Source organism: Apis laboriosa, unplaced genomic scaffold, assembly GCF_014066325.1.
Source record: "Apis laboriosa isolate Shangri-la unplaced genomic scaffold, ASM1406632v1 scaffold11_cov152, whole genome shotgun sequence".
Taxonomy (NCBI): domain Eukaryota; kingdom Metazoa; phylum Arthropoda; class Insecta; order Hymenoptera; family Apidae; genus Apis; species Apis laboriosa.
Window position 1 is genome coordinate 374,301 of NW_025221020.1, and position 13,057 is coordinate 387,357.

A 13,057-nucleotide genomic window follows, 5' to 3' on the forward strand; every position below is an offset into this window, starting at 1 on the left:
GCCCCACGGAACCACGTAACTTCTGGTTTTGGATTCGCTTTACACTTGCATTTCATCGTGATCAAGGTGCCGGTTTCGTTCGGAATGATACGAGGTTTTTCGACGAACGTCGGCGCGAAACCAGGTCCCTCTTCTGCATCTTAGAAAGATCAATGGTTAAGCAGGATTCGTCGAAATTTATATTCGACGATATTTGTGGCGATCGAAAAAAAAAAGGGGGAGGAAGATATTTAATATCAATATCTCGATTCTTCTCGAAATTCAGCGCAAGGATGATCGCAGCGTGTTAAATAGTTCAACAAACGAGAGAAGGATTAGTTAGCTTATAGCGCAATCATGCACTTACCTACCTGTACATCTATATACACGTACAATGCGAATATTTCATTCACCGCGATATAATAATTATTTTTCTATTCTCGATATCGACACAAAGGAGAGAGAGAAAAAACGTGCTAGGAAAGAGATATTTATATATATATGTAAAAAATAATCGTGGCGTGCGTCTGATTCGGAGAAGGACTTGCCTTGGAAATTGAGGGAGATGTTTGCGTTACTCTCGCCGAAGTTGTTAAACGCGTTGCATCGATAATTTCCGCCGTCCGCCTTGGTCGGATTCGATATCTCGAGCGTGAGCAAATAAGTATCCTTCCCAGTCGCCTTGCGTGACATCTTGACGCGTTTGCTGTCGGTGATCGTCTTCTGACCTTGGTACCAAGTTATATCCGGGACCGGGTGAGCTTCCAAGATACACTCCATGATCAACACGTCCCCTTCTTGTCGAATTGTTGGCTTCTTAGGGAAACGCGGTGGTTTACCGTCCGGTATTCTGCGTCAGATCGACACGTCAGATCGACACTCGCTTCGATTCCTCGATCGCACGGACGGATTCGTTCCAAGGCGTCGCCAGAAAAAAATTCAATCGTTCAAAATTCAATCGTTTAAAATTCGATTGTTCAAAATTCGATTATTCGAAATTCGATTATTCGAAATTCGATTGTTCGAAATTCGATTGTTCAAAATTCGATTGTTCGAAATTCGATCGTTCGAAATTTGATTGCTCGAAATTCGATCGTTTAAAATTCAATCGTTCGAAATTCAATCGTTTAAAATTCGATCGTGCGAAATTCAATCATTCGAAATTCGATTGTTCGAAATTCGATCGTTCGAAATTCGATCGTTTAAAATTTGATCGTTCCAAATTCGATCGTTCGAAATTCAATCGTTTAAAATTCGATTGTTCAAAATTCGATTATTCGTAATTCAATCGTTCAAAATTCGATCGTTTAAAATTCGATTGTTAAAAATTCGAAAATCGTTCGATATCTCGTTTCTATTCATTTTTTTCGAGAGATCGAAGGAAGCGAAAGATCTGGCGACGCGATGACCGTGCGCGATATCATAACGCGGCGTATGCGTACTTCAACTTGTCACCCCCCTCGAAATTCAAATTAATGGTAGCGACACCCTGGCCATGTTTGTTCTTCGCCACAGCTCTGTATTCCCCGGCGTCGCCTTTCGCCACGTTGTCGATTCTCAACCTCGCTAGATGGTACAGTTTCTGATCCAATTCCAATGACATCCTGTATCTTCCGTCTTCTTTCAATTCTTCGCTACCGTGATACCTAATTACGTATGTCCATCAAACCATCATCATGTATATATGCTGCTCGAAAGGTAGTAGTAACTTGGAAGTACGTTGTACGTTGCGATGGAAATGTTTCGTTCGAAGTAATAATCGAACGAAAACTGTGTGTGCGTGCAAGTGAGAAAGAGAGACAGAGAAAGAAAGAAAGAGAAAGGAGAAAGGAGAGAAAGGGAAAAGTATCCAAGACGTACTTCCAGAATATGGATGCGCGCGTAATCTTACCACTTGACGGTTGGTTTCGGGTCGCCGACTAATCGACATTCAAAGGTGATGGTGTTACCGTCGTCCGATTGCCTTATTACCGGTCGTTCGGTGAAAGTCGGTTTAATACCATCGTCGGGTACGGGTGCCTCGTCGCCTATGTTCACACAAACGATCTACGTGTCGATATCCTTGTATACAATATCTTTTATTTGTCGCTTAATCCCTTCGCGGCGGAAGGTTTAAGCTCTTCGATCCAAGGTCAGAGCTACGTATCGATCCCAAGTTTTACACCATGTTCCTTGCTTTTTTTTTACCTCTTTCACTTTCGCCGAACTGTAAAATTACGATTAAGATTTCGCCTATCAAACCGACATCTCCTTATTTAGGTTGCTTTCTTATCTCTCGTCTTTTGCGTCCGTTCTTTCTTTTTTCCTAATTTTCTTCCCTCGTTTCGTCCTGTTTGTCCTGATCGATTGTCCATTGTGCGATGAAATGCCTCGAACCAAGTCGCGATCGAACCAATTCGATGTAAAAAAGAGAAGAAAAAAAACTACTTTTTCTCTGTTATTCGAGTTATTTTTTTTTTTTTAAGCTTGTGTATTTGTTTACCACTGCATAAAAAAGTCTTTGTGTAAGTGCGATAATTGCGATTAAGCCAGTTAAAGAAACCTGTGATTCAAAAATGTATTTAGGTTTGTTCGGTTACGGTTCAAATTTCTTTTTTTTTTTTTTTTTTTTTTTAGTAAAGTCAAATTAATGTCTTAAAACACAGCAATACGCATGAGTATAGTATGCGTGTGTACGTCTACATCTACTATTTGTATCGCCTAACCAAATATTATAATATTACAACGTCAGTGATATTCACACGGCAAACGGTTGTTTGCGCTGATAAAAAGAAAAAAAGAAAAAAGTATACGCGATTTTAGCAACCTAACGAAGCGTCAGCATAAGGCGATTCGCGTTCCATCTACCGACGTTTCAAACAATACAAGTCAGATACGTGGAACGCCAATCGAAAAATTAATACGTGATTCAAGCAGCTTTTACGTTATTAATTAGAATTTCATCTGCGATCTATGCGAACTATCCTTTTCCTTTTAGTTTCCTTGGGCTGTATATCGTCGCTCCGTCGAGCCGATAATCGATACGTGCTCATTGCTCGACCGAGATAAATTATTAAAAAATAAATATTACGCGGACAGATGATATAAAGAGAGGATGAGCAGAAAAAATAATGAATAAAACAACGAAGAAGAAGAAGAAGAAGACAAAGAACAGGTCGAAGAAGGAAAATGACGAGACAAGTCAAGAGAGGAAGAGGCCAGAGCCTGAGAATTGAAGAGAACCGGAAAATATAGAAATAGGATCACCGATATACATCCCGAATTAATAATAATAAAGATAGAGAAAGTGAAAAGGTAAGTGACGATTTACGTTTATTTTCTCGTGTTCGATTTATCTATCGAAGAAAAATAAGCGTGAACCGTAAAACATCGATGTTCCAGCATATGGATATTGAAGAAAATTTTCTTTATTATACTTACTATCGAAGTTTAAGGAAATAGTGGCGTTGGATTCGCCGAGCTCGTTCTTCGCGGTGACCTTATATTTACCAGCATCCTCAACGGTCACATTTTTTATCTCCAATGTGGCGAAGTACGAGTGACCATCTTTGTCGACGGTTAGCTGAAATTTCAAAGTTGGTAAATAAAAGAGAAATAATAAACGACACGCAAACGGATCTACTGTTTACTACTGCAAAAAAGTCAAGTAGGACGGCACAAGGACAAAAAGTCCTTCCATTAGGACCGCCTATCCCTACTTTTTGTTGACAATTGTTCAACGTATGGTACAGTAGTAGTAGAAAAATATAATATGTCTACCTTCGTATACATACAACAATTATTATCTTAACAATTCGAATAAATTTATAAGTTAAAATATTATTACAAATTATAATTACTCTACACATATGAAAAATAACAAAATTTTTATATTATATCGATATGTTAGAATTTTTTAGCTTCTATGCCTACACTAATACAATAATCGTTTAAATACGGATCGTTTTGAATTAGTATACGTGTACAAATACCAAGAAACATAGAAACAAAAATGCGTGTGAAAATAGGCGTTTCCTTTCTTAAAATTAACCAATCAGATCCGCGATTCGTTTCACGAGACTTCTTTCCACCAATGAACAGTAGATATATAGATAGATAAAGATAACCAACCTTGTGCCTCGGTGAATCTTTTACCATATTTCCATCGTGAAACCACGTTACTTTGGGCGTGGGATCAGCCGTGATGCGACATTCGAAAAGTAATCGTTTACCATCATCCTCTTGTCTGATAGCGGGCTTCTTCGCGAAAGTTGGCGCGATTCCATCGATTTGTCTACAAGTGCGAATCACAAATTTTAAAGTAGATGCAAAACTGTTATTTTCATTTCAGTAAAATAAAATCACACTGCAAACGCTGATATCATTTCGATTATTATTATATAAACACATTGCAACAAGTTAGTACGAGTAACATTCGATTATCCTGTACAATATAATAGTATACAGATCAATGTGTAATTAGACGAGCCAAAAATTATACGATTTTACAAAGTAATAAGTAATAAATAAATAGAGATAAATTTGTCCTAGGATACTTAATTCTGGCTCTCGTTTCAATGATGAATCTACCAGTATCATACTGTAGACTCGTTGTTACCTATAGCGAGAGAAGAGACCCTTTGATGGCTCGTTTTAGAGATGCCTCAACCAACGTCTTTAAAACGTCTAGTTCAACGACCTTTTCGCGCAAACTTATCTTGCAATTACCGCAAAATTTTCCTATTTTTTGTCTACGTACATCGCATATATCAAACTTTGCGTAATAGATTTGTCAATGGTGAAGTGACAGTTGACGATAAAGATGATAAAAATAAAGAGAGAATAAAAAGAAAGAAACAGAACGAAACGAAGCAATTCCAAAGTGTAAAAGCAACAAGATCTCGCGATCTGTAAAAGAAGGCAGAGAGCAGAAGGGAGGAACGTCGAAACTAACTTTAGCAAAGAAGTAGGCTGCAGCTGTTTCCTCCTGTTATACACGTTACAGTCAATTACAACCGATTCGTCTCGCGGATCCGTTCTCTTCGCTTCTGCTACCCTGCTACGAGAAGAAAAGCGTTTCGAGGAATCAAACCCGATCCCGAATATCTGGAAAAAGTATGGGCTCGTCAATGGCTCGAGTTACTTTTAGAAATTCACGGGGAATCAAAATGTCTGTCGAACTGATCCGAAAATATAACATTTCGCCGAGCGGGCTTGGTCACGCGCATCCAACTTTCGACCCAATTTCTACGAAGAAGAAATTCGAAATTCGAAGTGATTATTCAAACGAGGGGGAGAAGGAGAGTAATCTAAAAATATTCGGACAACGTGCAGATCCATCTAGATTTAATTTTCCATTCCTCGATCGATTGTATCGAGATTCTAAACATTCTGTACGAGAAATTCATTCCGATATATACAAAATACGTACAGAAAACGGAGAAAAAGATTCGAATGGATGGAACACGATGATCCAAGTTAAATGGATGTTTCATCGAACAAATGTCGTCGGTTAAAAAAGATCAAGGATGAAAATAGAGAGGAGAGAGAGAGAGAGAGAGAGAGAAAGAGAGTTTGTCGAATCTATTTTCACGGCGGACAAGTCAGACTCACGTTATGCGTGGGCAGAAGAGGAAAATTGAGCGATCGGAAGAAGCATTAGCTGTCCGGTTTTCTCTTATCGGACGCGCGCGTGAACACACGTGAATACGCGTGCAAAAATAGCGAGCATTCCGCGACGATTATTATTAGTTAGCCGCATTCGATGCGCACCTATATAAACATCCACTCCTTCCTTCCATCTTCTCTCCCCCGATATCGTTGGTTAGTTTTAACAAACGGCAAACCGTTTCGTTAATATCTCGCACACGTTTTTTTTTTTTTTTTTTTTATCTTATTACGATCACTCGTACGAGCAGGCGTTCGCGTGAAAAAAAGAAAAACGAAAACGCAAATCCGTTACTCACCCATCTCTGTCTGCGTCTTCCGCCGCTAAAATCATAGAAAGAAAAAAAAGAAAGCGTAATAAGCGTGATAAGCAAATGAAAAAAAAAAAAAGCGAAAGAAAAGCGTTAAAAAGAGAAAGAGGGGGAAAGGGGAAGCAGAGCCTGGAGAAGCGACAAACAAAGTTCATTCTTTTTTTCTTTTTTTTTTTTTTCGAAATACGAAATCGAAATTCGTCGTCGAGAAAACTTACTTCTCTCTAGGCTCATCGACAGCTGTAAAAAAAATAGAAGAAAAATGATCAATTCAAGAAGGAACACGGTGTTCGAATTCATCACGATGATGAATCGTGACGAAAAAGGAAGGGGAAGGGATATTTTCGGGTTATAAGGACAGGGGCAGAGCGAAAACGAAAGGGTCAAGAACGTTTCTATAAAAAGAACAATCTTTCGAGCGGTGGGTAGCGCACGCATTGAAACGACCACGACGCGTTGCGCAATGGGACGCGATGTGACGAAGTCGATGAGAAAAGGAAGAAAAAAAATAAAATAAAGTAAAATAAAATAAATACAACGGAGAGGAGGGGGAAAGAGGTGAGGAAAAAAAAACTGATCGATTACTTACGACTGAAATTCAGGTTAATCGAAGCCGCGACCTCGCCCATCTTGTTCTTGGCCTTAACCTTGTACAGGCCCGCGTCGGTCTCGATAACATCGTCGAGCTCGAGGACGACGAGGAACTTGTTCGTCCCGACGCTTTGCATCCGGAAGTTGGTCCTTGAATCGGGAGCTAGCTCGATCTCGCCCCGATACCACGATATCTCGGGTTTCGGCGAGCTGATCAGCTGACACTCGAAGATCAGTCGATTTCCATCGTCCTCCTGCCTGAGTTGCGGCTTCTGGGTGAAGCTCGGCGCGAAATCGTCGGCGACCCCCATGTTGTCGGGTCGCCCCTCCGCCAATTTCTCGGGTGGCGAGCCACCCTCCTTCCTTTCCAATCGAGCCTCCCCTCCCTTCCTCCGCTTCTCCTCCTTCGAAGGGAACTACCACCCTCCTTCACGCTCGGTTTAAACGGCGCCGACCCGCGGCACCATCCAATCGACTTTGCCCTTCCTCCGTCGCGCGCCAACCAACTCCTCTCCTTTCCCCGACAAAAAAAATTTATATGATTTTCGATATCTTGTTTGGAAGAGGAAAGGAATTTTACAAGGATTTTACAAGAATTTTCCAAAACCGAAATCCAAGGCCGAATAATGACGCAACAAATCTCTATTATTAATGCAACTCTTGGCTTGAAAATAAGTTGAATCGGTTATCTTGGTTGAATCGGTTATTATGCTTGGCAAATCTAAATCTTAGAAAAATTAAAAAAAAAAAAAAAAAAAAAACACGTGGCGAAGAGAAAATTCGACGTAGATGAACGAGAGATGTAAAATTTGGCAATGGCGAGAAAAATGACTTATTGCTTCCGGATAATATTAAAGGAATTAACGTTTAATATTTTCGGGAAAACGAAAATGTTCGAAATGGTATATGGCGTATATAAGGTTTGACTGTCAGGGTAGGAAGGATAGGATCCGTAAGTCGTAAAGTTCGCACAGAGCGAAGAAATGCGAATCCAGAGCGTGTGCACGCACACCGAACGTTACAACGTCACTTGGTAAGACTTGGCAACCAGCCTCGAAACATTCCTTAGATTGTTCGGCTTCGTAACGCTCGTTCTCATTCTATCCCTTTCCTGCGCCTCATTTTTCCTGCGTTCCATTTGACCGATAATTAAAATCGAATTAAATAATTTTTCTAGTCATCGAATACGCAATAATTCTTGATTGAAACTGTTTCGATCATATTTGTCTTTGTTGATGTATATGAAAAAAAAAAAAGAAAGAAAAAAGAAGAAGTTAATAGAAAATTAATTAAAAAAGAATAAATTCGAAATTCGTTGTTTCTCCACGTTTGAGGAAAATAAAAGAAGAATTTTGATTAACGATTTTATGAAAATTTCCCAGTGGCAAGTTCCTTGCTCTTTGTTCGAGATACACTTTTGACAGGAGCGTTCTATCCGTGCCAAGTGAAGAAGAGAATGACCGAAGATCGGAAGGGATCTTTTGAACGTCCATCTCTTTTCTCGAGAAATTTCTTCGATAAATTAGAAAACCTTAAATTAGAAAACCCCATCCAAATCGAGAATGTATCTCCTCTCGATCGAATCGTCGATAATAATTAACACGATCGTGTTAACGCGATCGCGTATAAGTTCGAAAGGACAATCGTTTGGCAATCACCTAGATTGGAGGTCGTGGTTGGCCATTTTATAAATAGAGGATACCTCTCAAGAGGAGAGATGGACGCATTTTTATCAATGGGAGAGGAGACGGGTCAACCTTGATCGGCGATCGGCACGTTCGATCGGTGTCTAAAAATATTAACGAAAACGCCCGTTTGAAGAGAACAGACACGCGCGAGAATTCCGTTCTGCGATCGATGGAATGAACAGGTGTTTCGCGAACGCATGCCGCGATGTCTCGATATTTTTACGCTGTACGTAACTCACTTGGCACAATAATTTTTATCGTGATGATAAATGCATAGGTAGAAATATTGGACGGCACAGGCCGACCTAATTAACAAGTGGCACGGTGTACACACGTTGGGTTATAAAAAGCGATGGATTGAATGAAACGAATAGTTTGGCAACGATGGGACAAAAATATCGTTGGGGCAAAAATGATGTCGCCGATGTGTTATTGAAGGGGTGAGGGGGGAGGGGAAGGGAGGGGAGGGAGAGAGGGAGGGAGAAAAAAGCTCCGGTCGCAATGGAATTTTCGCTTATTACACGACGGCATCGAGAAGTTATGTATTCTCGCGAGAGGATGATTCACGTTTTGGGATTACTTAGAATGGAAAGAATATTAGGTCATCGTGGGGATAATACCGCGGCAAGCTTACCGCGCGCTCTAATTCCGACCTAGAAGTTATAATTATTATTAGTCGAGGCACGCGTTTCATCTCTTCTCTTCTCTTCTGTTGTCTATACGTACCACTATTTTCTCTGCATCGCGGATTCTATTTTCGTGGACTGACTCGAATCCACGGCAATACAAATCGCATATCACCGAAATCTTGCTCGTTCACGTCGAGAGACGTGGATACTTTCCTTCCGTTCGAGACACGAGTTCGAGAAACGAGACGAGGGAAATTAAAGATCGGGTATTTATTTATAGCGGCAATATCGCGAGGCGCTATGATGCAAGAAGGGAATAGGACTTAAAAAAAAAATCGAACGGTATATCGATACGTGCATGATTCGACGATGACAAGTACTGATCTAAACAATGAATTAGTCATCCGTTCTAATTTCGATCTGTAAGTTTGATAATCAACAGGTGAAATTTTTAATTTGTTAAGCAAGTTTATAAATAATATGCCGAACATCAATTATTATTAGAGAGATAGGTAGATAGATAGATATATAGATAGATAGAAGGATAAAGACAGAGAGATAGTAGTAGTGATATATTGTTAAAACAAGAACCTTAATTTATATAGAGAGACAGAAAGAGAGAGAGAGAAAAAGGACGAAATAAGAATGACACAAGGAATAACGAATCGAGCAAGGAGGAAGAACGCGAGGGAAAAACGTTAAAATAGAAAATATACGTATAGTTGGAAAGATGATCGGAACGTCGAACGAGACGACGAACCGTTCCTCCTCACGTTACGTTTTTCTAAAAATAAGCAGACTTCGAGCCTAGATACCTAGATAGTAGTCTACGAATAGTTGTTGGTGGTTGGGCGCGAGCAGACTCGTGGCAATTAGTCACCAATACGTTGATAGATCGTTTCGACGATCAATGGTCGAATTATTATATTTTCAATATAATTCGCCGATCGATCTTTACCACCTTCGTTATCTTACTTCTCTCGTTCATTTTGGAAGCGACAACGCGTGTCAAGGTCGTGCCTTTCATCGTCAACGTTTCGCGCTCGTATCGCGTTCGATAATTCTATCCAAAAGTAGAGAGGAGGATCCGCCGATTATCCGTTGATCTATATCACTGGCGCGTTACGTTTCGTCGAGACTCGCACTGAACTTGCACGCCAAGACTTCCAAACTATTTATCTCGATTCCATGTAACACGCACAATGAAGAATCGAATGAAAGAATGGCGACGCACTTAAGCGCGGCAATCTGATCTCCAATGATACGTTGCGAGGAAAGAAACGAACGAAATTGTTCGCGACACTTATTCGTGTGCTCGCGAACGAAACGTAACACTTGGAAGCACTGAACCACCCACAAAAACACCCACGTTTCACCATGAACGAAGGAGAAAACAACATACAGTGAGAAAGAAAGGAAGAGAGAGAAAAAGAGAGAAAGGAGAAGGAAAGAGTATGCACTACATATATATATGTGTGTGTATGTATATACCAACGATCCATTTTCGCACATTCTCACTCTCTTTCGAATCGATCTGTCAGTCTGTCAAAAGTGTTAAAACTTACTTGCAACGAGCGATGAAATATCCAAATAATTAGAAATCCTCGATTCCAGCCACCTTGGCAAGTTTTTTTAACGTTAATCTTTCGTTAGCTCGAATGGTGCGAGCTCACGCGGCTCGTTCGCGCACTTTTCTTCTTCTTCTAACGAGAGTAGAGAAATAATGACATTAAAAAAAAAAAGAAAGAAAGAAAGAAAAAAGGAAAAAAATACGGAAGAAAGAAGCAGAAATTTGTGAAGAATATTCGGTCGTGTTCGTCGTGGTCGTCGTCACTGTGTGGTCGTCGCTCCGCTTTATAATATATCCTGTTCGTTTCGCCCTGCCTCTTGTCTCTCCTTTTATACGGAGCGTCTATCTTGGCCGTCCCAGTCACCGGGGCCCCCGCGCGCCAACTAACCGCACGAAATGCCGCCGTCACACCTCGACGTCCAGTCCAGAGATTCTGCGTCGGCGCCACTTACTCTCGATAATTATTTCTCCCTGATCCCCTCCCACCGCCTGCGCACGCCTACGCCCCTCCTCCTCCCTCCCGCCCAATTTCGAGGCTGACTCCTGACACTGAGCCGTCTGACCACCATCGAGTCCTGCGCAATCTTTCGCCTCCTATCAACTCCATCCTTCACCTATCCAAGGTATCCACCCCTTTCCGCCCCTCGCGTCTGCGCTCTCACCTCCTTCTTACCCTTATTCTTGGCACTTCCGTTGCTATTGAACTTGAAACCTTGTAATTAGTGGGGGGAGGGGGAGGAGAGGGAATACTTGTTACCGATCGAGTTGACGCTACCGCGAAAATAACATCGAATGGCCGGATAGATCCTATTGTTTCGCGTTTTCGTTACCCCGTGTAAACGTGTGAGTAACGATAAAAATGGATAAACAATGTCTCATAGCCGAGTTAATTATCGTTGCAACCAAATTAAACGGATGACGGAACGTCGAAGAAATCAGTGTGCAAGAATTTTACGTTGGCGTCCTTGGATTGAAATTAGATTACGCATGGCAAGCTTGATAGGTATTCTTATCTTTAAATATAACCAATGTAGATTGAGCGTAAAAGTGAGAGATCGATGAATCAACGAGGACGAATATAATACGCGCGAGGATAAGACGCGATTAAGGTTTCATCGAAAGTCGATTCATCCATCTCGAAAAATTTTATCGTTGAATTTGATTTAGATTTAGCGAACAAAAGCAAAGGAAAGATATCAATGGTAATAGGAAATAGAAGTTCGCGCGAACGAGAAGTAGGTCTTGGCCACCATTCTCGACGAAAATAAATTTTTCACTAGCCATCGACAGTGTTTCGACGGTTAATCGATGTTTTTTTTTCACTTCGAATGGCGCCACGTCACCGCTACAACTTAACGGACAATAACGTTCAATTTACAAATCGCCAAATTTGCAAACATGTTTGATTTTGAAGAGCGTTCGAAACATTTTTGGCCGGCTTTCAAAACTTCGATCGAGTACACAATGTCGATATCTGCTCAAATTTCCTGCAATTCTCGTCTGACTAATGCAGTTTATCTTTCCTCTTATTCTCTTTTCGCCAAATTGATCACAGGCAAATCGAAATAGATTTACGAACATCGACCCTTTAAGAAACTTATTGGTCACTTTTCGAGATAAAAATTTTTATTCCTTCAATTAAAAATGTACCTAAGAAATCTAGAAGATAACGATGGGAAGATGACATTACGACAGAGAAAGTTCCTGTTGAATTATATTTGATACACGAACAGTTGGAATATGCGATATTACGAGGAGAATGTGTATAATAGATATAGAATATTTTTTCATATAAATAAGGAAATGTTACGATACGTTCTTAGTGAGTAACAAATGAGATATAGTGAGAGAGATAAAGAGAAGAAATCACGAACCCGATGTCGAGATACGAGTCTCTCTCGGTTCTGGCAAGCCAAGCACTTTTCTAAATATACACGATCACCCCTCACCGCTCAATCTATCTTTGCGTATTAGAATCTATACCTAACGACCTGAACACTCGCGCTTCCACTATTCCACGTCGTCGATATCCACGAATCCGATCTTATTCCAAAATCGGCCGATCTACAATAATATTACGACAGAAATTCTTCCCTCTCTTTACCCTCCAATTACGACTAATTACTGAAAAAAAAAATTTAATAAATACGATAATATACGTCATAGAAATGGATCAATAATAATTAAATCTTACCTAAGATTTAAATTTTGTCGATTTGCTCGATAGTTATTTCTTTATGATTAGAACAAACAAACGTTTTTATGCAAACGTTTTCGTTCTTCAAATCGATCGTGAAAATTTTACCTGGAACGATCGAGACGAGAAGATCGATACGACGATCGAATCGGATGTTGCCGAATGATTTATGGGGAAAGATACATGGTTCATCACAAATAAGCAAAGCTGCTATGTAAATTTCGCGTTTTCGCGGAAACAAAAACATAAGAGTCAAAGAAGAAAAATGCCAGAGAACGTTTTAACAGAATAAGCCAGCTACATGAAGTTTATCTTTCCGTAATGGTACTCTGGTTTCGAAACTGCATCGCCAAATCCAATGCTTTCGTTGTCCATGACGTAGATATTTTTCTCTGGAACGAATCTTCCAGAATCAGTTTCATCGAATATATCAATCAGATTTATCT

General features: G+C 40.3%; 1 protein-coding gene across 1 annotated transcript in view; it reads right to left on the reverse strand.

The window, feature by feature from the left end:
• LOC122720137 (muscle M-line assembly protein unc-89-like) overlaps nt 1–10,809 on the reverse strand; it is a 21,675-nt gene extending 10,866 nt beyond the window's left edge. Inside the window, exons 1-9 of the mRNA XM_043946634.1 lie at nt 10,410–10,809; nt 6,526–7,041; nt 6,155–6,176; nt 4,090–4,252; nt 3,400–3,541; nt 1,871–2,006; nt 1,422–1,625; nt 528–829; nt 3–133 (exon numbers count right to left, since the gene is read on the reverse strand). Coding sequence (XP_043802569.1) covers nt 3–133; nt 528–829; nt 1,422–1,625; nt 1,871–2,006; nt 3,400–3,541; nt 4,090–4,252; nt 6,155–6,176; nt 6,526–6,838 — 1,413 coding nt within the window. The 5' untranslated portion in view covers nt 6,839–7,041; nt 10,410–10,809. The remainder of the gene's footprint in view (nt 1–2; nt 134–527; nt 830–1,421; nt 1,626–1,870; nt 2,007–3,399; nt 3,542–4,089; nt 4,253–6,154; nt 6,177–6,525; nt 7,042–10,409) is intronic.
• Between the last annotated feature and the right edge of the window lie 2,248 nt (nt 10,810–13,057).